The sequence below is a fragment of the Giraffa tippelskirchi genome, chromosome 2 (assembly GCF_054371585.1).
Source record: "Giraffa tippelskirchi isolate mGirTip1 chromosome 2, T2T-mGirTip1v1.2.pri, whole genome shotgun sequence".
Lineage (NCBI taxonomy): Eukaryota > Metazoa > Chordata > Mammalia > Artiodactyla > Giraffidae > Giraffa > Giraffa tippelskirchi.
The window spans coordinates 166952647-166978638 of NC_137276.1; the positions used below are offsets into that span (position 1 = coordinate 166952647).

Sequence of the window (25992 nt, forward strand, 5' to 3'; positions counted from 1 at the left end):
TATCTAGAAAACAGATTGAGCGTATCGAACCTGTCAAGATATATGGCTACCAGAAGTAGAAAAGGTTGGAAAGTATAATTCAAAAATAATCAGGAAAAATCCTAGAAAATTATTTGGAACTGAAAGCCCCTCTCAGTGTGGTTATTGACAGTGTATGGAGTTATACATAGGAGCTGTTTTTCAAGAAAAAAACTCTTCCCTTCCTGAGTACCTGCTTGTTAAATTTTTTAACTTAAAATGAATATAAGTGATTTCTAACAGAAAAGAGAAAATCTTAAGATGTAATAGTAAAACAACTTGATCTTAGACTTTGAAAAAATAAAGATTTCTATGAAGCCAGGAGGATGTATTAGGTCTCTGAATAAGAGACCATGCAGTTTCCTACAGATGGAGACATTTTGAAAACACTTACCAAAATAATAGAACTTTGAAAGAATCCCATTAAAGGGTTTCTAACTGATGTATAAATAAATAAAATTAATTCTTTAGACTGGCATTGTCCAGAAGAACTTTTGCAATGATAATACTTCAAATCTGTGCTCTCTGTCTGATACACTAGCTACTGTTGAGTCCATGGGGTAGGTGAGACTGAGAAAATGAGTTTCTAGTTGTATTTCCTTTTAATTTAAATTGAAATAAGCTCTAGTGACTACTGCATTGGCAGCATAGCTTTAGATTGTGGTATAGATTGCAGGTCTTCCCTGTAGCTCAAATGGTAAAGAATCTGCCTGCAACTCAGGAGACCTGGGTTGGGAAGATCCTCTGGAGAAGGGAATGGCAGTCCATTCCAGTATTCTTGCCTGGAGAATCCCATGGACAGGGGAACCTGGTGGGCTACAGTCCATGGGATCGCAAAGAGTTGGACATGATTGAGCAACTAACAGTACTACTACAGCAGTAAGGTTGGAATGACCCAAACCTTCATTCCCAAGGAGTCCGAGTCCTTAGTCATTCTGCCTCTTTTTGGTTTCTGTAAATTTTCCATTAACCTTTACTATTGGAAATACTAACAAGTGCCTCATATCTGGCTTCCATACATAGTCCACTTTGCCTCCATTGCCTATGGCAACATGATATCAATCAGGATCAACCACTCCATCCATTAGTAAACCCTGTTTTTTGCCTGTTGGTTCAGTAGCATAAATAAGGAGCCCCAAATGGCCAGGGGGCAGTCTAATCTTCCAGTTCAGTAGAACCATTGTTGTGTCACCTAGTGCAGCTAGTAACCTTGTTGAGACTAAGATCTTTTAAACCAGTAGAGCTCAATATTGCCAAAATGGAAAGCAAAAATTCTTCAGGTGAGTTAATAGGTGTAATAGTGAGAGTAGCCACTCCTACTTCCTCCTCTTGATTCTTGGACCTTTGTAATATGGTTATGAGGAATACAGCGTCTGTGATTCCAAGTGTAGACAGCATCCTATAAGGCAGAACCCCATTCTTTCAAGGTAAATTTCCCTAATTGGCCTTATAACAGTCTTCAGTAAAGCATTCTTCCTTTCAACTAAGCCAGGCATTTCTGGGTGATGGGGTGTGTGGTAAGATCAGATGATTCAGTGGGCCTGAGCCTATTGATGTATGGATTTCTTTTGCTGTGAAGTGTGTTGTTTGACCCAACACAGTACTGTTAGAATGCTGTGATGGTGGATAAGGCACTCTGTGAATTTATATATGGTGAGGCTGGCAGAGCCATTGTGGTCCAAGAAGGCAAATCCATACCTAGAATATGTGTTTATTCCAATAAGTACAAATATCTGCTCCCTCCTTGATGGAAGAAGTCCAATGTAATCAACCTACCATCAGAGTGTATGCCATCCTCCTGGGAAATGGTATTTTATAGGGCATTTAATGTTGATCTCTGCTGTTAGGCACTCAGCAGTAGGGTTAACCTGGTCTGCCTTGCTAAGAGGAAGTTCATGTTGCTGAGCCCATGCGTAGTCTCCATTCTTGCCGCCATGGCCAATTTGTTCATGAGCCTATTGAGGAAACACTGGGGTGGCTGGGAAAAGAGGCTAATTGATATTAATAGTGTATATCATTTTGTTCACTCTTATTAAGAGTCTCCTTTACAGTGGATGCAGTTTGGTGAGCATTCATGTGATATAGTCTTCCCTAATAGCTCAGTTGGTAAAGAATTCACCTGCAATGCAGGAGACCCTGGTTCAATTCCTGGGTTGGGAAGATCCACTGGAGAAGGGATAGGCTACCCACTCCAGTATTCTTGGGCTTCCCTTGTGGCTCAGCTGATAATGAATCTGCCTGCAATGCGGGAAACCTGGGTTGGATCCCTGGGTTGGGAAGATCCCCTGGAGAAGGGAAAGGCTACCCACTCCAGTATGCTGGCCTAGAGAATTCCATGGACTGGATAGTCCATGGGGTCGCAAAGAGTCAGACACAGCTGAGCGACTTTCACTTCACTTTGATGTGAGATAAATAGTGTCAAATTCTATGCCCATTCTAAGAGACCCATCCACATACTTTTCCCCTATCTTTTCTTGTCACTATCTTCCAGTTCTGTTCTTTCCAAGTCCCTAACCATCCAGCTAACCCTTAGAAACTGCTCATGAATGAGTCTGAATCTGTACTTCTGGTTCTCTCTATTTCAGACACAAGGACGAACCAAATGTACTGTTCCAAGTCATGAATATTCATGGTTTGTAAGGCACAGATCTCAAAATCAATAATAAGTGGTTAAGAGCACCAGCTCTGGAGCCTGGCTGCCTGTGTGCAAATTCTACCAGTTCCATTCGTGCCTCAGTCTACTGGTCTTTGGGAGTCTCCTGGAGAGGTGGGGGGTGGGGGTCACCTGGAGACACGGCCACTGGTGCAGACACATTGGGCAACATTCAACCACGTGAGCACTCCCAGCAATTGTCATTGGATCATTAGTGCTATGACATATCTTCAAGGGAGATTTTGAATATGGCAAGTCTTCTAAATTTTTTTCTAATGAGGAATGTTTATTTTAGTCCAGTGATTATCAGTAGATCTCAACAAGAGCAGTATGGTCCCTCTAAAGTGCAATTTAGAAACTTGTCAGGGTAGGTATTTTGATTGCCTCAGTGAGTGAGGGTGCTATAAGTAGATGTCTTGCTATGTCTGAGACTGTCCAGAGCAATGGAGGCTTGTATCCCTACTGACTTTTGCATATACCATGGGCTAACCCCTCTCCAAATATAAATTGATAGTTTTGTAGTACATATTCGTACTAAAAAATGATGAGAAATTAATAAGCAAAAAGCTTATTAAGCTGGAAAGCTGTTGTCTGAGTTTTCTCTTGCTGCATGACAATAACACAAACTTAGCAGCTTAAAACCACACTCATTTGTTTGCTCACAGTTCTATGAGAAACTGGGCTTGGCTGGGCTTTCTGCTCAGGGTCTCACAAGACAAATCAAGACTGGATTGGCTTCTGTCTGGGGCCCCTGGGGAAGAATCTGCTTCTAAGCTTATTCAGCTTGTTGACAGAATATACTTACATGTGGTTATAGGTCTGAGGTCCCATTTCCTTGCTGGCCCTCAGCTGGAGGTCACACCTTTCTCCTAGAGGCTCTCCAGTCCCTGCACATGGCCTCCTCCGGCTTCTAAGCCAGAAATGGCATATTGAATATCTTGTTCCTTGAATATCTTTGATTTCCTCTTCTACCACCAGCCGGAGCAAACTGCTTTTAAAAGACTGGCCTGGTTGGATCAGGCCTACCCATATAATCTCTGTACCTTAAAGTCCATTGACTTCATACTTTTAACTACATTTGCAAAATTCCTACCCTGTGGTACCTTGTTCAGTGTTTGATTGGATAACTTAGGAACAGGAATCTTAAGGGAATCATCTTTACTGTTCTGCCTACCACAGTTGGAATGAAGAGGGAACTTAAGTGAAATAAAGATATCTCAAAATTGAGTAATTTGTTCACTCTGCACATTCTGTTCTGTAAGCATTATAGCGTTTTCAGCTGGCATAGTTAGTTGAAAAGGATTTCAGTGCAATAGTGTTATAACTGCAAAAGCAATGAAACTGATTGAAAATATGAAACAGACTTGAGATTCTTGTTCAGACTTTAGATTAATGGCAACACATGTAATGGCAGGAATCTCATTCGATTTCTTTAATATAACTACTTTAATAATATTTTATATTGCCCTTGTTTGAATCACTTTCATCCTAAAACTACCCCCAGTCTATTACACAACTATCACATCATCTCAGTATTTTCATTATTTTTTTTTTTTTGTCTAATCCATATTCTTTTCCTTGTCGTACCATTCAAAGTATATCGTCTCCAGGTTCTTTTTACAGTCTAGGCACAGATTGTATGTCTCAATGGGATTTCAAGTGAGAAGGATAAGTTTTTGGTGATACTTTCTTACTACCCTATCCTGAGACATTATCTAGGGGATTATTTTGACATCACACACTTAATAAGACCTAGCTTGATTTGTGATAATGTTTATACTTCCTCATTTCCTCTACTTTGTTATTTACTTGCTATCATTATTTTAACTTCAGTTAAGATTATTTCCCTATGTTCATTATTGTCTTAATACTGTTTCTATTCTAGTGCTGGCTTGTACCTCTGCTCTGTTATTTTCCTATTCTTGCCCAAAGTGCTTTCTGATATTCTTATTTTTAAATCCAAACATATTCATCATTCACCTGTATCTGAGTGCTTCATTATGTCATTGGGTCCCCAAGCATTTATATGTGGAAATACATGTTTTTTTAAATAAACAGCTTTCTTCTTATTCCTAATTTACATGTCAGTTAGGATGTTGTTTATTTGTTTTCATTTTTGTGTGGGTAAGTTATACCATCTCTAAACTATATAGTAAAGGAGGCATTATAAAATATGTGATTAAAAGGGGGAGATTGGGTCTCATGTGACTAAGATCTGTTCTGTCACACAAAGAAGATATGATCGGCCTTCAGTGTTATATGTCCTTTTCTGCAATGTCCTATTGTGAATCAGCAGCCTGGGTGTCTTGCCACATACATGAATAGAGTAGGTTTTCTGTCTAGGCACTATCATCTGTCTTGTTTCAAAGGATGCTCGTTGCTCATCTTTCATTCCATTTCATTTTAATCAGCACGTTGCTTAGTTTTCCTTGATTTTGCAACAGGAGGTTCAGCTTATCTTATAATATTCACACATTTGAGATTCTTAGTAGTGTTTTCTTCTGAAAAATGTAAGATTTGAAGTCTAGTAATTTTTTGTTCTCTTATCAGCTATCAACAAATTTGTGCAGCTTGATTTTTTTTTTAATCCAAACCACCCTCTGCCCCACTCTCTTCAAAAAAGACTTAGCAGAATAGTAGACTTGAGTACAGAGTTTTACAAGGCATGTTGTAGATAAAGCTACGTCTTGTCAAGTTATAGTTTTTGCAGATATAACTAATGTACAGTGAAATGATAGAAAAAGCAGCAGACTAGAAATAAAATCTAGGTTCTTGATCCTGAATATCACTTACTACCTTGTTTAAGTTGGACAATTTTTCTAAGTCTTTATTTTTTCATCTGGAAATAGAGGTGTGTGTCCTGCCCATCTGCCAGGGTTATTGTTAGTTTCAAATAACACAATGACAGCTACAGAAATATAAATCCTAAAATGCACGGCAATAGTTGTTAGTCTTATCATCCAGAAAAACCTTGGTCATTAAATCAATCTTGTAGATGGCTTCAAATTACTTTAGTACTACCACCCAGGTTAAGGTGCTAGATACAGGATGAATTAGAAGGGGATTTGGAAATAACTAATTGGCTGGTTAGATGGCCATTGAGGTAGAGAGGAGATAGCTGTCTTGCCTGTGCACTGGAAATAAAAAACCGGGGAAGATGTGCCAGAAGCATTGGCAGGATTCGGAAACTTGCTTGATTTGCGGGTGAGGGAAAGGAAAGAGCAGTTGAATTGAGAGTGGGAGGTTGGTGGTCAAGAGGCAGGTAGATATGAAAGAAAGAGAGGGTGAACTACCTGTTGAAGCGTGCCAGTCTAGCTTTAGATGTCCAAAGGAATGTGGGGCTGGAGTTCAAAGAGATCTGGAGTTAGAGATTAGATGGGGCCCAAGGGTAGAGGTCTGTAGAATGAATGTCTACATTGAAGGGGCTGCCAGGCAAGGAAGGTCTCTTCTGATCCTGTGTTCCATAGTCTGTGACAGTTCTGTACAGTATGGCACATGTGACTTTTACACCTACTGCTCTTACCAGTTTATGTCTTATAAAAGAAGTCATTGGCATCTGCTAAGCTATTGGGTGAGATTTGCTCCTTAGGAAATCCTCCACAGATAAATAAACTAAAAATGAACAAAAAACTGAATAAGAATTTGCATTTTGTTAAATACCCTGTAGTGAAGTTTAAAAATGGAATGTTCATTTTTCAAATTCAATACTGCTGGCAGACACTGCTCTATTCTGAGTGAAGGCTAATTTGTATGAAATAAAGCTACTAATATAATATTATTCATCTTTACTAATTCTCTTTCCCCCCTTTTTTCTCTCCAGATTTTACATTGTGCAATAGGTAAGTACAGAATCCCCCCGACTTGCTACTTACATACTGTAAATTCTGCTTTTTTTTTAAAGTCATAAATGATAGGTTGATTAGATTCTTACTAAACATTAAAAAAAACTAAACTTTAATCATTATTCATAAAATTGCTTAGGCTCTTGGCTTCTAAAATCATAGGTACTATTTAGATGTTCATTGAACACTTTATTAAATGCCATGGCTTATTTTCTGTGTCACTTTAAAAAGGCTTTTCCTACCTTCTGAGTAAAGGATAAATAGAGAAACACTAACATATTTATAACCATGTGACTTGAAGTGCTAGACGTTGTTGAAAGCCCTCTCTGATTACTTAAATGTTATATTCTCTTCCTTATCTTTCAAAATGGAGTACTGTGTATATTGCCTACCTCATAGATGAATATTTAATGTATGTGAGAGGGATTGGAAAGTATAAAGGGTTATACAAATGTGAAGGATTTTTACTAAAAGCAGATGCAGTGTGTTTCCCTTTGGGGAAATGGGGAGGGTTATCAAATTCTGCTGTAGAACTGAAGCAAAGCTTCTAGTCTCGGGTGGCTAGACTCCTCTCAGCAGAAATCAATTCTGGAAAGTTGACAGACCTTGCAGAGGAAGCCCATGGTGGTTGCTGCTCTATATTTGGATTTCTTACTCCAAGGGAGGATTCGAAGTTGATAATTCATTGAGAAGCACTGAAGGTCTGAAAACTCCAAAACTGTGCGTTCAAACCGTTATGGCCCTAAACAACATAATTGATAAATGAAATGGGTACTTATTATATTTGGGGCCCTGAGGAATTCAGAGATGAGGAGACTTACAATTCAGGTGGAGACCCAGCAAGCTCTCCACCGTGGGCTGTAAAGGGATCACTCTGATACCTGGGCTCCATTACTTTTAAAGAAGACAAATATCTTCTTTATAAAGAATTGCACCTCAGCTATTTTCTCACTAGAAAGAGGTCTGCAATCAGGAATTTCTGAAATGATTTGCAGAATTTTGTGTGAATGTGCCTATGTTTATTTGGGAAGGTAGGTAGAATTCATAGCTTTCATAGATTCTCAGAGTAAGTATGTGATTCAGAAGGTTAAGAAAGGCTGCTTTAGCATCTTTAAGCAAGGGATTTGAAAGGAACTTGGAGACTCATTTGTTTTCAGGTAGTCTGAGCTTTAGAGAGGTTATGGGACCTGGACCAGGTCACATGGTCACTGAAATGGTATAGCCTCACTTGGGACCTGGCCAGTCTAAGCCAGAGCCCCCCTGCCTGACTTTATTTTATGGTAATTGGGTTTCAGTTAGTGTATAATCTTTGGTACATTCCCTTTTTAGTCCTTTATCTATAGTTTTGAGATGAAAAATGTGTCCCTTCTTAAATGCTTAAATTTGCAAATTGGGGAATATATTCAGCCAGACAGTTCTGGAACCACCTCAGGCCTCTCCACGTGACTCAGCCCTGTGCCCTCAGGTTCCCCCACTCTCTTAACCTTCAGCTTCCTCTGTGTAAAGCTCTTAGATGTGTGTTTTGCATGTTTTAGTATTTTAATTATTTAATTATATTTAAATACCCACATTTCTTGCATCTCTTATATTCTCAGGCCTCTTTATAAAATTTCTACTCCTAGAAATAAAATTTTGGGCAAGTATATTTATTCATTCACACCAAGAACTTGATTGAATGCCTCCCAGATGGGGAAGACACTGATGGGTAGTGGGAGTAGAGAGGTTAATAGGCACAGACTTAGGCTCAGGAGGCCCACAGTCAGATGGCCACTCCTCGGAGCTTCTCTAATGGGATGCACTCCGAGGACTAGCATCTATGTCACACTTTGTTCTGACGATTCGTTGACCGGTGTCCCTAGGTCTTCGTGTGGTGCCCGACACACAGGAGATACTTCAGAATTCCTTCTTATTTTCTCAAGAATCTTGTTCTATCAGTGATTCTGTCTCTTGTATCATCACTCTTTGTCATCTGCCTTTTCCATCTCAGCTCACAAGAATGCTTCATCCTGAAAATAATTTTTCACCTAACCTTTGACCCTACCTTCCTCCCTTATTACTGCATAATTTCTCTGCATCCCTTTGACCAGGCTCGTCAATGCTGCCCCCTCTCCCTTACCCACACTCCCATAGCCAGGTGGTCATCAGGTTGTCTCAGTTCTGTTTCCTAAATAGTTCTCAGAGTCTCCTGTTTTTTCCAGTCCTGTTCAGGACTGAGTGTGTCTTATCTGGATTCCCATATGGATCTCCCTGAACTTGTAGGCTTATGATATTAATATTAGTAATAATAACAGTGATCATTTTAATAAGAGTGTTTACTATGTCCCAGTGCTTTACATTCGGAGAAGGCAATGGCACCCCACTCCAGTACTCTTGCCTGGAAAAGCCCATGGACGGAGGAGCCTGGTAGGCTACAGTCCATGTGGTCGCTAAGAGTCGGACACGACTGAGCAAATTCACTTTCACTTTTCCCTTTCATGCACTGGAGAAGGAAGTGGCAATCCACTCCATTATTCTTGCCTGGAGAATCCCAGGGACGGGGGAGCCTGGTGGGCTGCCGTCTGTGGGGTCGCACAGAGTTGGATACAGCTGAAGCAACTTAGCAGCAGCAGCAGTGCTTTACATTTATTATTTGTTTACTTCCCAATTTACAGTTGACAAGACTGAGGAGTAGAAGGTTTTATATCTCTCCAAGGTTCATGTAGCTAATAAGCCCTAGAGCTAGAAGTTGAACCTGTGGCTGTGTGGCTCCAAGTCTGCTTACATCTCTCAAGGGATTTAGTTAAAAGATAATTCTGAGCATGTCACTTGTGTGCTTAAAACCTTTCACTAGTTTAAACTTCTTCATGATTTGGACCCTGCCCACCTCCCTAGCTTTACCTGTGTCCCTGCCTCCCACTCCATGCTTCAGCAACCCTAACCTCATGGTACCCCACAACACCCCCCCCATATCCCCCCCCCCCCTGCCGACTTCTCCCCTCCATAAGCCATGCTACTGCACTAGTTCGTACCTTTGGTCTATGCCCAGGGTTTGTGCTCTGCCTGTAGTGGTAGCCTATGCTCTGCAGCAGGCAACTTCCCCACTGGCTAGATTATATACCATTCCTCACTTTCCTCTAATACCCTGCAACTCTTTTATTGCACTTTCCACAATGTATTATGGTCTGTCACTGTACCTGTGTCTCTCACCAACATCACTGAATGTTTCTGAGAATGGGAACTGTTTCCTGTTGATTTCTGTGTCTTAGCACCTAATAGTTCATGACTCCTAATGGGAGCTTGGTGAACATTTGATCATAATCCTACTAAATTCTGGTGACATTTTCCAAAACTTGTTTCAAAATGTTTTCAGTTCCTTAAAACTCAATAAGAATAATCATAAATAGGCTGTTTTTAGCATTGGCCTAAAGGCAATCTTTTTTTTTTTTTAAACTCATGACTTGAGTTTACTTTTGGAGTGATGGTTTATTTTCCTGTGTCTTTCTGAAACTTCACTGTACCAGCTTGGTCTTTTAGAAACTTGTTTTAGAGCCTTGAGATGTCTTTAGTTTGCATATTGTTGATAAGAAATCTAGACCTCTGTCAGACCTGGGTTACTTACTAGCTGTGACTTTCGAGATGTCGCAACTTCCGTGTACCTTTGTTTCTTCATCAATAAAAGGAGGATAATAATACCTACCTCTAAGGTTATTGTGAAAATGAAATAAGACATGCATGTAAAGGGCTCAGGGCCGGGGCAGTGGGATGACCCAGAGGGATGGGATGGGGAGGGAGGTGGGTGGGGGGTCCAGGAAGGGGAACACATGTAAACCCATGGCTGATTCATGTCAATGTATGGCAAAAACTATTACAATATTGTAAAGTAATTAGCCCCCAACTAAAATAAATAAATTTATAAAAAAATTAAAAAAAAAAAGACATGCATGTAAAACATGCATGAGAAAATGGTAGCTATTAACAATAATAATGTCATGGAATGTTAAAAGTTTTATTCTGTCCCTAATGTAATGTTCCATATTTAGATTAATATAACTTTTCCATATTCTGACTTTTCCTCAATTGCAATTTCTGTGTAAGTGAGGACTTCATGGCCGCCTATTAGTATGGGTTGGAATTGCTTGTTCATAGTTTTGACAGTGAAATAGTAAACTAAAATTCGACATGGCGGATTCATTTCTGTGAGAAAGTCAAGCCTCTGTCTTTCCAAATGGGTTTCTATGTCCCAGCTTCTGATAATGCAGGAACAAGATTTCTTTTGGTGGGGAACAAATGATAGCCCATTTGAACACAAGTTGAGGACATATTTTTTCTTAATTAAGGTGTAATTGACATATAACATTGTACTAGTGGCAGGTATACAACATAATGATTTTATATATGTATATATTGTGAAATGATCACCACAATAAGTTTAGTTAATGTCCATCACCTCATATATTTACAGTTTTTTTTCTTGTAATGAGGACTTTTAAGGTCTGCTCTCTTCGCAACTTTCAAGTATGTAATAGAGTGTTACTGACTATAGTGGCCATGCTATGCGTTACACCCCCAGGACTTACTTATGTTATAAATAGAAGTCTTTACCTTACTTATGTTATAACTAGAAGTCTTTACCTTTTGCCCACCTTCATTCATTCCCCCTATCCCAGGCCTTGCCTTTGGCAACCACCAGTCTGTTCTCTGTATCTGTGAGTTTGGGTTTTTTCCCTAGATTTCACACACAAGTGAGATCATACACCGTCTTTTTCTGGGATAGTATTTCTTAAATGCTGTGGTTGCAGCCCTCAACTCAAGATTGTAGTGCTTTTATTTATGCAGTGTTTTTCTTTCTGGAAATGAAGATTTTAAACCCAGTTAGTACACATCTTTTACAAGGCTGCAAAGAAGAGTTGTGGTTTTCTTAATCATGTGGTACAGTTTATATTGAAAGAAGTATCTGCTTTTCTGTGTTGTGCTCAGATTAGATTGTGGAAGAGGCGTATTGGATATGAGTGGTTCTCAGCTGACTCCAGAGTATGGTTACCTCACTTTGTTGGGATAGAAATTAGAGGTAAAGGGGTAGGAACTGGTGACACTGGAAAGATGTGACATTGTGCGTTTGGTGAATCTTGTGTTGAAACTTATTGTTGTTGTTCAGTCGCTCAGTCATGTCTGACTCTTTGCAACCCCATGGACTGTAGCACGCCAGGCTTCCCTGTCCCTCACCATCTCCCAGAGTTTGCTCAAACTCATGTCCATTGAGTCAGTGATGCATCCAACCATCTCATCCTCTGTTGTCCCCTTCTCCTTTTGCCTTCAATCTTTCCCAGCATCAGAGTCTTTTCCGATAAGTGCTGGAACTTATACTGTCAGTATAAATAACTTTAGAAGTTCTTGACTGAAAACTGTAAAACAGGAGCTCAGTCATAGCCCAGAGGGTATTGTGTCTGAAGTTGAGTATTAGTCCTCTAATATCATCAACAGACAAGGACAGAAGCCCTCACTTAGATAGGCCAGATTTGTGGTTTCAAATATTTTCTGTGTTCCAGCTTGCACACCTCTCTCAAACTGATGACACTTCTGTTTATTTTTAAAAAGTGAATTTTAAGAAATTTGTAATTTCCTTGCAAAGGTAGCATATGGCTTCAGACTGATTTTATTAAGTAACAAATGATGCCAAGGAGGAAAGGGGCAGCTGCTGAGGAGACAAGCACCAGAAGACCCAATCTCCTCCCACCAGAAATCTCTTCCCTCCCACCAGTGACAGAGAACTAAATCCTCTCCAGATTGCACACCTTCCATCTCCCCCTGCCCCACCCCCCAGAGGGTCAAGCATTCGTTAGTCATTTCCATTGCAGTATTGTGAAGGAACCACCCTCACATATCACAAAATCCAGACCCAGAACCCTCTATGGTGCAGCAAAAGAGAACTCTGGAAGGAAAGCATTGTGGAGGGAAGGGATGATTTCCCTGGATCTGCTCACCTGAAATTCTGCTTTCACCATGCATCCAACCCTCATAGGTATGGCTGAACACAGAAACAAAACTGCTTTCCTTGGTTCCTCTTACCTTAGTTGACATTTTTAAAATGAACTTTACCAAAAGTGAGAAAGAACAGAAAGGGAATGAGTATCAGAAATACAAACAATATAAAAATAGTCATATTCCCAACATACAAATGTCTGATTCTGAGATCTGTCTCCCATTTTGTTACTGGGAGCTGACATGGAGTCACACGGACCTTGTTGGCTCTCTTCCACCCTGTTCTTACTGTGCTCAACCCTGGGACCTGTTTTCCCAAGCCCATTTTATTCTGGGGGAATAAAAGATGGTTCAAGTTTCCATTCAGAAGCTGCTTTCTGCCTTGGGGCATGCTTAATGGTGGTACTGGCAGGGGAAGGAGAAGCCCTTTGAGGTAGGGAAATGGACTTGACCTTTCCCAGCAGGCCAGCCTGAGTCTATTGCCTGGAGGGCAGTCTGGGTGCAGTGGGGAGGTTAGAGGCCTGTCATCTCCTTGCAATTCTGTCTTTGTCGTTTATTAATAAGCATAGTCATTTCCCAGCATCCTGATCCCAGAACTCCACCACGGCCATGTTCAAACCATAATCTTTCCCAGATCACTCAAGCCCTTCAGACCGCCTAGCTTAGTCTCCTTCTGCTTTGGCACTTTGATTAGTCTGTTGCCTCTTGATTACATTTTGCCTCTTCCTCTCTAGGCAGAGAGAGAAGAGGAAAGAAAGATAGTTTTAGCACCTGCATCTTCTGCTCCTGATACCCAGAGTTTCACTGTTCTCTGAATAAACTCCATATTTTCACACTCCATATTTTGTACATAAAATGTCCTTTGCCTGGAACACATAGCTCCCTAAGTTGTTCCCAGCTCTATGTGAATGTTCTGAGATGAAAGGAAAGTAGAAATAGGGCATGCTCGTCAGGAGCCCAGAGTGCCTGAGCAGGGGAGGTGGGGGACTTACCCAGAGCTCATGCACACTGGGCTTAACCAGAACTCAACGGGTCCCAGGGTTGACCACATTAAGAATAGGATGGAAGAGAGCCAACAAGGTCCATGTGACCCCATGTCAGCTACCAGTAACAAAAGGGGAGATAGATCTCAGGATCAGAGAGCCTCCTGGCACCTAGAAAGCACTCAGTAAGCTGTAGTGGCTTCTCCATTGATTATTAGTGGGCAAAACATAATCCCTGAAGATTTCTGTGTTCAGTTGGAATTCAGAAGGGAAAGCCATGAAGAGAGCCTAGATCAAGGAGTTTTACCCTTTGCCATCCTTGTAGGAACAGCTTGGGGTTTGGTTTGAATTGAAAGCTGTTACTGAGATATTTAAACTCTCTTCTCTGTGAGATAGTATTATCTTGTGTTCCAGGCCATCAGGAATCAAGCTAAGGCAAACCAGCCCCACTGGAAATATCACTAGCTGTGTGACAAGTCAGCCACCCTCCCCCTAGGTGTTAGTTTTCACATCTGAAGACCTAGGAGTTGGACTAGATAGTAGATAATCTCTTAACATTCCTTTCAGCTGGATGATCTGAAATGCCATGCAACTGTGAAGTGGCTTTAGAGATGTAGATCATTTATCTGAGCGGTGACATGAAAGGAGGCTGCGTATGTGCTTAGTCACTTCAGTGGTATCTGACTCTCTGTGACCCTATGGACCATGGCCTGCCAGGCTTCTCTGTCCTTGGGATTCTCCAGGCAAGAATACTGGAGTGGGTTGCCATTTCCTTCTCCAAAAGGAGGCTGCACTAGATGTTTAAATATACCTGTGTGCTTGTGTGCTAAGTTGCTTCAGTTGTGTCTGACTCTTTGTGACCCTATCGACTGTAGTCCACAAGGCTCCTCTGTCCATGGGATTCTCCAGGCAAGAAAATTGGAGTGGGTTGCCATGTCCTCCTCCAGGGGATCTTCCCAACCCAGGGATGGAACCCACATCTCTTATGTCTCCTTCACTGGCAGGTGGGTTCTTTACCACTAGCGCCACCTGGAAAACCCTGTTTAAATATACCTATGATATGAATATTAGGAAACTTGTTTAAGTGTAGTAGTTTTAGTACATTTTCCCTCTCAGTGCATTTTTTTAATTGAAGTATAGTTGATTTAAAAGTTACAGGTGTGCAATACAGGGATTCACAGTTTTAAAGGTTGTACTCCATTTATAGTTATTATAAAATATTGGCTGTATTCCCTATACTGAACAATATATCCATATAGCTTATTTATTTTATACATAGTTTGTAACTCTTAACCCCCCTACCCCAATCCTGCCCTTCCTCGTTTCTCTCTCCCCTCTGGTAACCACTAGTTTGTTCTCTATATATGTGGGTCTGTTTCTTTTTTGTTAAATTCACTTCGTTTCATTTTTGATTTTACATATAAGTGATTTTATACAGTATTTTATTTTTCTTTCTGACTTACTTTACTTAGCATTATGTCCTCCAAGACCAACCATGCTACAACAAATGGCAAATTTTCATTCTTATTTATGGCTGAATAGTATTCCATTGTATGTCGATAGCACATCTTTATTCATCTGCTGAGGGACATTTAGGTTGCTTCCATATCATGGCAATTGTAAATAATGCTGCTGTGAACATTGGTGAGCATGTATCTTTTCAAATTAGTGTTTGGGTTTACATCCAGGAGTGGAATTGCTGAGTCATATGGTAAGTCTACTTTTAGTATTAATGAGAAACCTCCATACTGTTTTCCACAGTGACTGCACCAATTTACATTCCCACCAACAGAGTACAAAGGTTCCCTTTTCTCCACATCCTAATCAACATTTGTTGTATTCTTTTTGATCATAGCTATCTGACAGGGTTGAGGTGATATCTCATTGTGATTTTGATTTGCATTTTCCCGGTGATTAGCAATGTTGAACATCTTTCCATGTGTCTGTTGGCCATTTGCATGTCCTCTTTGGAAAAATGTCTATTGAGTTCTACTCATTTTTTAATCACGTTGTTTAGGTTTTTTTTTTTTTGATGTTGAGTTGTATGAGCCGTTTCTCTATTTTGGATGTTAGCCCCTTGTCAGTTATATCATTTGCAAATATTTTTTCCAATTCAGTAAGTTCTGCTTTCTTTTTGTTAATGGTTTCCTTTGCTGTTCAAGAGGCTCTAAGTTTAATTAGGTCCTATTTGTTTATTTTGCTTTCTCAATGCGTTTTGAAAGCCCCATCAGAAAGTGAAATTAGAATTGGGAGAGAGACGCTTACACGTTCTATGGCATACATTTACCCATGATCATCACTAGATGGCACCCTTGTATTAGTAAAGAGATACACAGCCCTTAAGGCCTCCTGGAGGATGTCTAATAAAAATAGACAGTAGTGAATCAATAGCTGAAACTGAGGAATGAGCAAGTTAACAAGAGAAAAGAGAAGTGGATGTTTTTCCATCACTGTCTCATGACTTGATCATTAATATTTTAGGTAATGAAAAGCTGAAACTTCCTGCATTGCCCTGGAAATTCTCTTATAAATATTTAATTATAGGCACCAGGTACCTTTAAAATTAAAAATTAGCTTAATTAAAAAGCTAGAGGAAACGAAAGTATTTTAGAAGATCTCTGGTCAGATGGTTTGCGAGAGTCTGAAGTCAATAAACCTTCCACTTATGTTCTTAGCTTCAAAAGCAAAGTTAGTCCAGCAAAGCTGAAAATACCATCTAGTGACCGAGTTAACTCCATTGAACCAAAAAGTGAAAGTTTAGCAAAAAAATTCCTTGGCTTGTGAGTCCATGTTAGGAGTTAAATGGTAAATGTTGTGTTAGTGAAGGAAGCAAGAACACTTTGGAATATCTGTATGATATAGTATGTCTGACTTTTATAGTCTGTACAGCTTTCCTGGGAAAGGAATTTTTTCCTCTTCATAGTGAACATCTTTCCACTAGAATTTTTCTTTTAATAACAGTTCCTACCTCACTGTGTTCTTTCAGTTAGTAGTCTACTTGAGATTCACCCATTTCTTCACATGGTTTGAAAGTTCATTCTTGGTTATTCCTGAATAGTATTCCACTGTATGAATGTACGGTTTGTTTATCTGTTTACCTATTGAAGGACTCTTGATTGCTTCCAGTTTGGGATGGTTATGGATAAAAGTGCTGTGAATATTTGTATGCCGGTTTTTGAAGGGATGCATACATCCTACTTCATGTTTACTGTCAACGTATAAAATTCAATATTTATCTATAAGCTTGTTCTAGATTTTTTTTTAATCTTTTATATCCTAACTTATGTTTTGTCTGAGTGATCCATCTTGCACTGAGTGGTAATGTTAAAGTGTCTACTTATTAATGTGTTTCCAGTTTTCCTGCCTTCTATAGCTTCTACTTTAACAAAGATAGTTGCTTTATTATTTGGTAATATATATTTGTAACTGTTGTAACTTCATTGTGAGTTACGGCTTTTGCACTTAAAAAAATGTCTTTTATGTGTGGCCTTTCTGAATCACTTTTGTATCAGCATAGAGTTGGATCTTGTTTTGTGACCCAGTTTGAAAATCTCTTTTCCTTTAGTAGGTGAATTAAATGCATTTACAGTTATCCATAGGACAACTTGTTTGGTGTTACTTTGTTGCATTTTTGTTGTAATTGCTACATACATTATTATTATTACATTTACCTACAGGATATGTTTTCTTTGCTTTTTAAAATATTTATTTTGGCATTTATAAGGTTTTGCAGTTGTTCTAGGGGTTACTTTTGTATTTATACCTTTCTAAAGGCCCTTAGTTCTCTGTATTCTTATTTAACCTGTTCCTGTCTGGTTTGTCAGGTTTTAAAGATTTGTTTTTACTCTCACCTATTGCCCGTGCAGTCAGGAAGCTTATCTACCTTCTTTTTTCCCCACTCCCTTCCCCTCCCATTTTTTTACTTGAATTATTTCTACTTTGTCAGAACCTGTAACATTAGGAGCCTGGCGGGCTGCAGAGAGTCAGACACAGGTGAGCACAATGACAATAACATTTACATAGTCTTCCCCCACCCCCACCCCATCTGTTCTTTGTTTTAGTTCACACTTTAAAATATCAAATGTTTACTGTCTGTCTTTCTCCCTAAGTTTTCTGTTACCTTTTAGTTGAATGAAATTTACCCTCTTGTAGTGTCAGGAACTAGGAAGGGTCTGAGGTTTTACCCTACTTATAAGTTAGCTGGTTACTGTTTCATGGATGGTGGCAGCATGTAGTGGTCTGTGTTTTAGGAGAGGACCATGGAACTTGGGGAACCTATTGCTTTTATGGTAGGTAGAAGCAGACTTGCTCTTTGTTTTAAGGGTAGACACTACCTTATCCCTCAGGGTTACTCCATGCAAACACAAACCTAAGAAATGACCTGGGTTAAAAGCAGTCAGGCCTTGCCCTTTTGGCAGGTGTATTCAGGGATGCTCAAGGCTCATGGCAGATTGCCTTTCCCAAAAAGTAGATTCTCAAGAAGAGCTTGTGGGCACAGTGTTTCCCTAGTTCATATATGTTTAAGACTTTTTATAACCTTGATATTTAAAGGGCTAATTTGTTCAATAGACAATCCCTAGTGTACACTTTCTTCCCTTGAATTTCTTAAAAATGCTGCTCCATTATTGCCTTGCTTCTATGTTTCTCCTGGGAAGTCTGATATCTTGCCCTTTTAAGATATTTTGTCTTTTTATCTGAAAACCATAAGGATTTTGTTTCCACCTTTATTGAGATATTAAAAAATATGTGTATTTATAGTACACAGTATGGTTTTAGTATATATATACATTGTTAAATGATTGCCACACTCATACTAATTAACATATCTATTACCTCACAGTTATTCTTTTTTTTGGTAGTGAGAACATTTAAGATTATTCTCTTAGCAGATTTCAGATACACAGTATACTATTATTAACTAGTCACCATACTGTACATTCGGAGAAAGCAATGGCACCCCACTCCAGTACTCTTGCCTGGAAAATCCCACGGACGGAGAAGCCTGGTGGGCTGCAGTCCATGGGGTCGCTAAGAGTCGGACACGACTGAGCTACTTCACTTTCACTTTTCCCTTTCAGGGACTGGAGAAGGAAATGGCAACCCACTCCAGTATTCTTGCCTGGAGAATCCCAGGGACGGCGGAGCCTGGTGGGCTGCCGTCTGTGGGGTCACACAGAGTCGGACACGACTGAAGCGACTTAGCAGCAGCAGCAGCATACTGTACATTAGTTCTCCAGAACTTATTCATCCTGCACAACTGAATCTTTGTATTCTTAGACCAGCATCTCCCCTTTTCTCCCTTCCCACAGCTCTCAACAACTACCATCCATTTTGTTCTTTGCTTTTGTGAGTTTGACTTTTCTTAGATTCCACCTGTTAGTGAGATCGTGGAGTAGTTCTTTCTTGCCTGGCTTATTTCACTTAGCTTAGTGTCCTTCAGGTTTACCTAGGTTGTCCAAATAGCAACTTCCTGTTTTAAGGCTGGATAATAAATAGGTGTGTATCACATTCACTTTGTTCATTTATCCATCGATAAACACTTAGATTGATTAAATATCTTAGCTGTTGTGAATGTTTCTGCAATGAACAAGGAAGTGCAGACATCTCCTCAAGATACTGATTTCATATCCTTTGGATGCATACCCAGAGGTGGCTTCACTAGATCATATAGTTATTCTATTTAAAATTTTTTGAGGAACCTCCATACTATTTTCTCTAATGGCTATACCAATTTATATTCCTATCAACAGTGTGTAAGAGTTCTGTTTTCTTCACATCCTTGCCAGCACTTGTTATGTTTTGGCTTTTTTATAACAGCTATTCTAATAGGTATGAGGTATAGGTATCTCATTGTGGTTTTGATTTGCATTTCCCCAATGATTAGTGGTAAGCTTTTTTCATATACCTGTTGGCTATTTGGGGAGAAGGCAATGGCAACCCACTCCAGTACTCTTGCCTGGAATATCCCATGGATGGAGGAGCCTGGTAGGCTACAGTCCATGGGGTCGCTAAGAGTCGGATGTGACTGAGCGACTTCACTTTCACGTTTCACTTTCATGCATTGGAGAAGGAAATGGCAACGCACTCCAGTATTCTTGCCCGGAGAATCCCAGGGACAGGGGAGCCTGGTGGGCTGCCGTCTATGGGGTCGCACAGAGTCAGCCACAACTGCAGCGACTTAGCAGCAGCAGCATTGGCTATTTGTATGCCTTCTTTTGAGAAATGCCTATCCAGGTCCTATGTCCATTTTCTGTTTTGGTGTTTGTTTTCTTGCTATTGAATTGAGTTCCTTATATATTTTGGATATTAGCTCCTTATCAAATATATTATTTGCAGACATTTTCTCCTATTAGGCAGGTTGTCTTTTCATTCTGTTTATCATTTCTTTTGCTGTGCAGAAACTTTTTAATTTGATGCAGTCCCATTTGTCTTTTTTTTATTTTGCTGCCTATACTTTGGGAGTTATATCCAAAAAATAATCCCCCAGACCAATGTCAAGAAGCTTTTCCCATATGTTTTCTTTTTTTAATTTTTATTTATTGATTGATTTAATTTTTTATTTTTTAGTTGTAGTGGATCTTTGCTGTTCACTTGGGCCTTCTCTAGTTGAAGCAGATGGGGACTACTCTTCACTATTGTGGCAGGCTTCTCATTGCTGTGGCTTTTCTTGTTGTGGAGCACAAGCTCTAGGTGCATGGGTTTCAGTAGTTGCAGTGCATGGGCTCTGTAGTTGTGGCACACACACCTTAATTGCTCCATCGCATATGGGATCTTCCCAGACTAGGGATCAAACTGGTGTTCCTTGCGTTGCAAGGCAGATTCTTAACCACTGAATCACCAGGAAAGCCCTCCCTGTGTTTTCTTATAGTGGCTTTACAGTTTCAGATCTTATATTCTATTGTCTTTGATCTGCCTTGAGTTGACGTTTTACATGGCCTGAGATAAGGGTCCAGTTTTATTCTCCTACATGTGAACATAACAGTTTTCTCAGCACTGTCGTTAGAGAGACTGTCCTTTCCCCATTATGTGTTGTTGGCAACTTTTTCAAAGATCTGTTGACCATAAATGTGTGGATTTATTTCTGGGCTGTCTGTTCTGCTCCATTGGTCTATATGTTTCTTTTTATGCCAGTATCATGTTGTTTTGGTTACCAGAGTTTTATGGTATGTTTTGAAATCCAGGTATGTGCTGCCTCCAACATTGTATTTTGTTTGTTTGTTTGTTTTTTGTTTGGAGTTGGGTGGTTGGCTCAAGATTGTTTCAGCTTTTCAGGGTCTTTTGTGGTTCCATATGAATTTTAGGATTTTTGTTTTCAATTTCTGTAAAAAAATGCCATTAGAATACTGCAAGGAATTGTATTGAATCTATAGATCATTTTGGGTAGTATGGACATTTTAACAATATTAATTCTTCCAGTCCATGAATGCAGGATATCTTTCCATTTATTTGTGTCTTCAGTTTCTTTTATCAGTGTCTTATAATTTTTAGTGTACAAATCTTGTATCCCTTTGGTTAAATTTATTTTGAAGTACTTATATATGTTTTGATGCTACCATAAATGGGATGATTTTTTAATCCCTTTTTTGTATAGTTCATTATTAATTAATGAACTATTAATTAGTAATCAGTTAATTATTATTAACTGATTTTTCTATGTTGGTTTTGTGTCCTACAGCTTCACTGAACAGTTTTGTTTTGGTGAAGTGTAGAGTTTTCTATATACAAGATCATGTAATTGCAAACAATAACAGTTTTCCTTTTCCTTTCTGATTTGGATGCCTTTTGTTTCTTTTTCTTACATAATTGCTCTGGCTAGGACTTCCAGTACTATATGGAATAGAAATGGTGAATGCTGGCATCTTTGTTCCTTATCTTAGAGGAAAAGCTTTCAACTTTTCACCATGGAATATGATGTTAGCTGTTGGTTTGTCATATATGGCCTTTATTATGTTGAGATACATTCCTTCTGTACCTAATATGTTGAGATTTTGTCATGAAAAGGTTTTGAATTTTGTCAAATGCTTTTTTGCATCTGTTGAGATGACCATATGATTTTTATCTCTCATTTTATTAATATGGTATATCACATTTATTGATTTGCATATATTGAACCATTTTACATTCCGGGTATAAATCCCACTTGATATAAATCCCATGTATGATCCTTTTAATGTGCTTTTGAATTTGGTTTGCTAGTATTTATTGATAGTATAATAATAGTGTTATTATTTTTGCATCTGTGTTCATCAGAAATATTGGCCTGTTATTTTATTTTCTGAGTTTAGAACTATTCACTTCTTTTTCAGTTTTTTGGAAGTTTGGGAAAGTCTCATATTAATTCTTTTTTAAATGTTTGGTAAATTCACTAGTAGAGCCATCAGGTCTTGGGCTTTTCTCGTTTGGAGGTATTTGATTACTGATTTGAATCTCCTTACTCATTATTGGTTTGCTCAGATTTTCTATTTCTTCTTGATTAAGTCTTGATAGCTTGTATTTCTAGGAATTTATCCATTTCTTCTAGGATGTCTAGTTGTTGGCATATAAGTGTTTGTAGTAGTCTTTTATGATCTTTTGTATTTCTGTGGTATACATTTATAATTTTATTTATTTGAGTATTCTTTCTTTTTTTTTTCATAGTTTAGCTAAAGATTGGTCAATTTTATCTTTAAAAAAGCCTAACTATTAGTTTCATTCATCTTTTCTACTGTTTTTCTAGTCTCTATTTGATCTATTTGCTTTGATCTTTATTATTTCCTTCCTTCTGCTAACTTTGGTCTTAGTTTGTTCTTATTGTAGTTCCTTGAGGTATAAAGTTAGGTTGTTTAAGATCTTTCTTAATGTAAGCACTGTTGCTAACTCTTCTCTCTTAGAACTACCTTTGCTGCATCCCATAAGTTTTGATATGTTGTGTTTTCATTTTTATTAGTTTCAAGGTATTTTTTTTTAATTTACGTTTTGATTTCTAATTTGCCAGTTTTATTCCTGTTATTGGTTCTAACTTGATACCATTGTGGTTGGAAAAGATACTTGATATGATTTTAATCTTCTCTCTTTTTTTTTTTTTGTATTTAAAGTCTAATAGGTTTACTACAGTATACCTTCAAGTTGACAGTTGCAGGGCAATTTCCCAGGTACCCAGTAGCCTCTTTTGATATGTAATTCAGACCTTCTTTTATTTCTGAGAAGTTTTCCTTAATTACCTTATAAAATTTTAGTTCTGTTTCATTCTTCTGTTTTGCTTTTTCAGGGACTCCAGATACATGTAGGTTAGATTTTGTTTGCCTCCCCTTTTCAGCCACTTTCTCTCTTATCCCTTTCACTTTATTTAACTTCATTTTTATTCTCTTGGTTGTTTTGCTTCCTTTTCTAAAGTGTCTTTTGTTTACTTTTCATTTGAATCTATTCTCCTTTGATCACCTTGAAATTTAAGTAGTCTTTTGTTCATGTATCATTTTGTTTTTCTCTTCCATTTCTGTCTCGAGTTCAACTTTTGTTTCACCTCTGCCTGCTTTGGCTCATTTCTGTTCTTAGTTTTTGAACTTCTGATTAAAAATAATTTTTCATATACTCCACTGCTTATTTAAGGGTATTCAGTTTGGAGTGTTATATTAAAGTTTCCTTTGTGATTTTTTTTTTTTGAGTGCATTTTCATTAGCTAAAATATTTGCTCTTTTTTTTCTTCTGATAGTAGTTTCGTGTAGTTGTAGATTGCTTTCATATATTCATTTTGTGGATAGTGTTGGAAGTTTGGTTTGGTTTATAAGATTACTAGCTTGAGAGCTTTCTTGGTGGCTCAGTAGTAAAGAATCCGCCTGCCAACATAGGAGACAAAGGTTCGATCCCTGGTCTGGGAAGATTCCACATGCTACAGAGCAGCTAAGCTTGTGTGCTACAGTTATTGAGCCTGTGCTCTAGAGCCCAGGAACCACAACTACTGAGCCGTCGCACTGCAACTACTGAAGCCCGCACATCTAGAGCCTGTACTCAGCAACAAGAGAAGCCGCAGCAATGAGAAGCAGCTGCACAACAACTGGAGAGTAGCTTCCACTCACTGCAGCTGGAGAAAAGCCCCGAGCAGTAATGAAGACCCTGCACAGCCTAAATAAATAAATAACATTTTTAAAAAGATTATTAGCTTAAGAACACTTTTATCTGTAAACATAGTGAAGTGCAGTCTCTTCAAAGGATGGGTTTTTGTTTGAGGAGGTAAGTAGGAATAGGAAGTGTATGCCTGTCAATTGTTTTGAGCTCTCATTTGTGTTACAGGAGTACAGATTTCCTCCTGTCTCTTTCCTCCTTCACCATCTACTCACCAGAAGACATCTCTCCTTTCCTTTTTTACCCATTTCTTGCCCAGAAGTAATGTCTTTTTGAGGTTGCCACTCGAACCCCGCACACAACTAATTCCCTTCTCTGTCATCAATGTTCTAATTGACAAGGTGTTTTTCTCAGTGTTTGTATAGTTAGGGTGGACTGCCTCTTCCTGGGGGAGTTTTTAGCTCAAATTTAAGCCCTCAATTACTCTCTCTTTGCTAACATGCCATTTTTCCAAGCTCACTTTCCATAAAAATTTGCATTGGAAGCTCAAGACATGCCTCTGCTGGAATTTGGTGTTTATACTTCTACTTACATGTGATTCAAGCCTGTAGTCATCTATATATAACTTTTAGTTGTGCTGAGGGTATAGATTTCATATAGTTTTATTTGTTGCTGATGGTCCATATAGATTTTCGGCGGATGTATAGAATTCATTATATAGACATATTATGATTTTTAAATCAGTGCTCTGTTTGTTGAATATTTAAAATATGCAAATGACTGCATCTGTAGCTAAATCTATACACAACTGTGATTAGTCTCTATGGATAAATTTATAGAAATAAGTCAAAGATAACATCATATTTCAAGGCTTTTGTTTCCCATTGCCCTTCAGAAAACCTCCCAGCATTTATTGAGTTTCTGCTGGGTGACAGGCATTGCCCTGACTAAAGCACTGAGAGTACAACTCTCAACAGACCCTGTCCTATTCTTGAGACAGGGTTCAAAGGGGCATGGAAGCACAAGAGAGCTGACAGTGCTTTTTGGAACCCTTTCCTAGTGGAGGCAAATTCACCTCTGTCTTCACAGAATAATTCCCCAGCTTTCTTACCTTCATGGAAACCTCACTCTCCCTAAGGACAGCACTACCCTTTCTGCTCCTGAAAGTGGGGCTGTTCACTCTTTCACGTGCCCATCCTCTGTCCTAGCTCACTTCCTGTGCCTTAGGTCACAGGCACCTGCCCTTAGATTCTTTCACGGACTCTCTTTTCTCCCTGTGTCCCTCAAATATTGATATTCCTTGTGCTTTGGTTCTTAGCCTTCTTCTTCCCTTGTGCAGTTTCCCTCCTTGACCTCACCATACCTTCCCTGTAGCTGCATTGGCTCCCACCTATTCTCTTCTGGGCCAGACCCATCTTCTGACTTTCCAACCCAGCTGCTCAATTGATCATCACCACTTGGTTACTCTCTGCACACCACAAACTCAACATGTGTAAAGCTTAACTCGTCATTTTATCTCAGACCTGCTTTTTCTCCTATTCTCTGGATCTGTTAGTGACATTCCCAGTTTCTACTAGATGCCTAATCAAAGCTCAAACCAGTCAATCCTAAAGGAAATCAACTCTGAATATTCATTGGGAGCACTGATGCAGAAGCTGAAGCTCTAATACTTTGGTCACCTGAGCTAAGAGCCAACTCACCGGAAAAGACCTTGATGCTGGGAGAGACTGAGGGCATGAGGAGAAGGGGGTGACACAGGATGAGATGGTTGAATGTCATCATTGACTCAATGGATATGAGCAAACTTTTGGGAGGTAGTGAAGGACAGGGAAGCCTGGCATGCTGCAGTCCATTGGGTTGCAAAGAGTCGAACAGGACTGAGCTACTGAAGAACAAGCCATGACTCCCCTGCTGCTTTGCCTTTTACACCATTTATCCCCATCCCCCACAGTCTCTTGCTCTCTTGCTCTTGGTCTCACTCTTGCTCTTTTCCTTGAAGGAAAATTGTTTCTCTGTTTTTCCGTATTTTTGTTCTCTGTGCTCTCATGTCTTACTCTTAAATCTCTCTACTCTTCTTTCTCTTCTTCCTTGCCTTTTCTTCCTCCTCTTCTTGCTCATTTTCTCCATTTCTCTTTTTCCACCCTCTTCCACATTTGTTCCTTCTGCATTTCCTGTTTTCAGCCTCTCCTCGGCCCTCATTGCCCAGGTATGGTCATGCCTCTGCTCTTCTTCCTTGAGAGAATTTGAGTTAGGATGAGACAGCTTGCAGCCAGAGTACTATTTTTAAGCTTGAGGCAGGGGAGAATAGTGTGGGCAAAGTATCAAATCTTTCGAGACTAGAAGCCAACTTACTGTTTTCTCCTTTCCCTTCTACAACAAGAGGTACACTAGTGTTTGTCTCCTGGGCATACACGGGTTTCCAAATAACAGCTCTGGAGTGTCTTTGAAAGCCACAGTTAAAAACACTGGTGTAAGAAACACCCCCAGAAAGGCTTCACTC

At 39.2% G+C, this 25992-nt stretch overlaps 1 protein-coding gene across 1 annotated transcript in view; it reads left to right on the top strand.

Annotated features, from left to right (window-relative positions):
- Window positions 1-25992, top strand: part of HACD2 (3-hydroxyacyl-CoA dehydratase 2) — a 90902-nt gene that overhangs the window by 12985 nt on the left and 51925 nt on the right. Inside the window, exon 3 of the mRNA XM_081571741.1 lies at window positions 6492-6510. Coding sequence (XP_081427867.1) covers window positions 6492-6510 — 19 coding nt within the window. The remainder of the gene's footprint in view (window positions 1-6491; window positions 6511-25992) is intronic.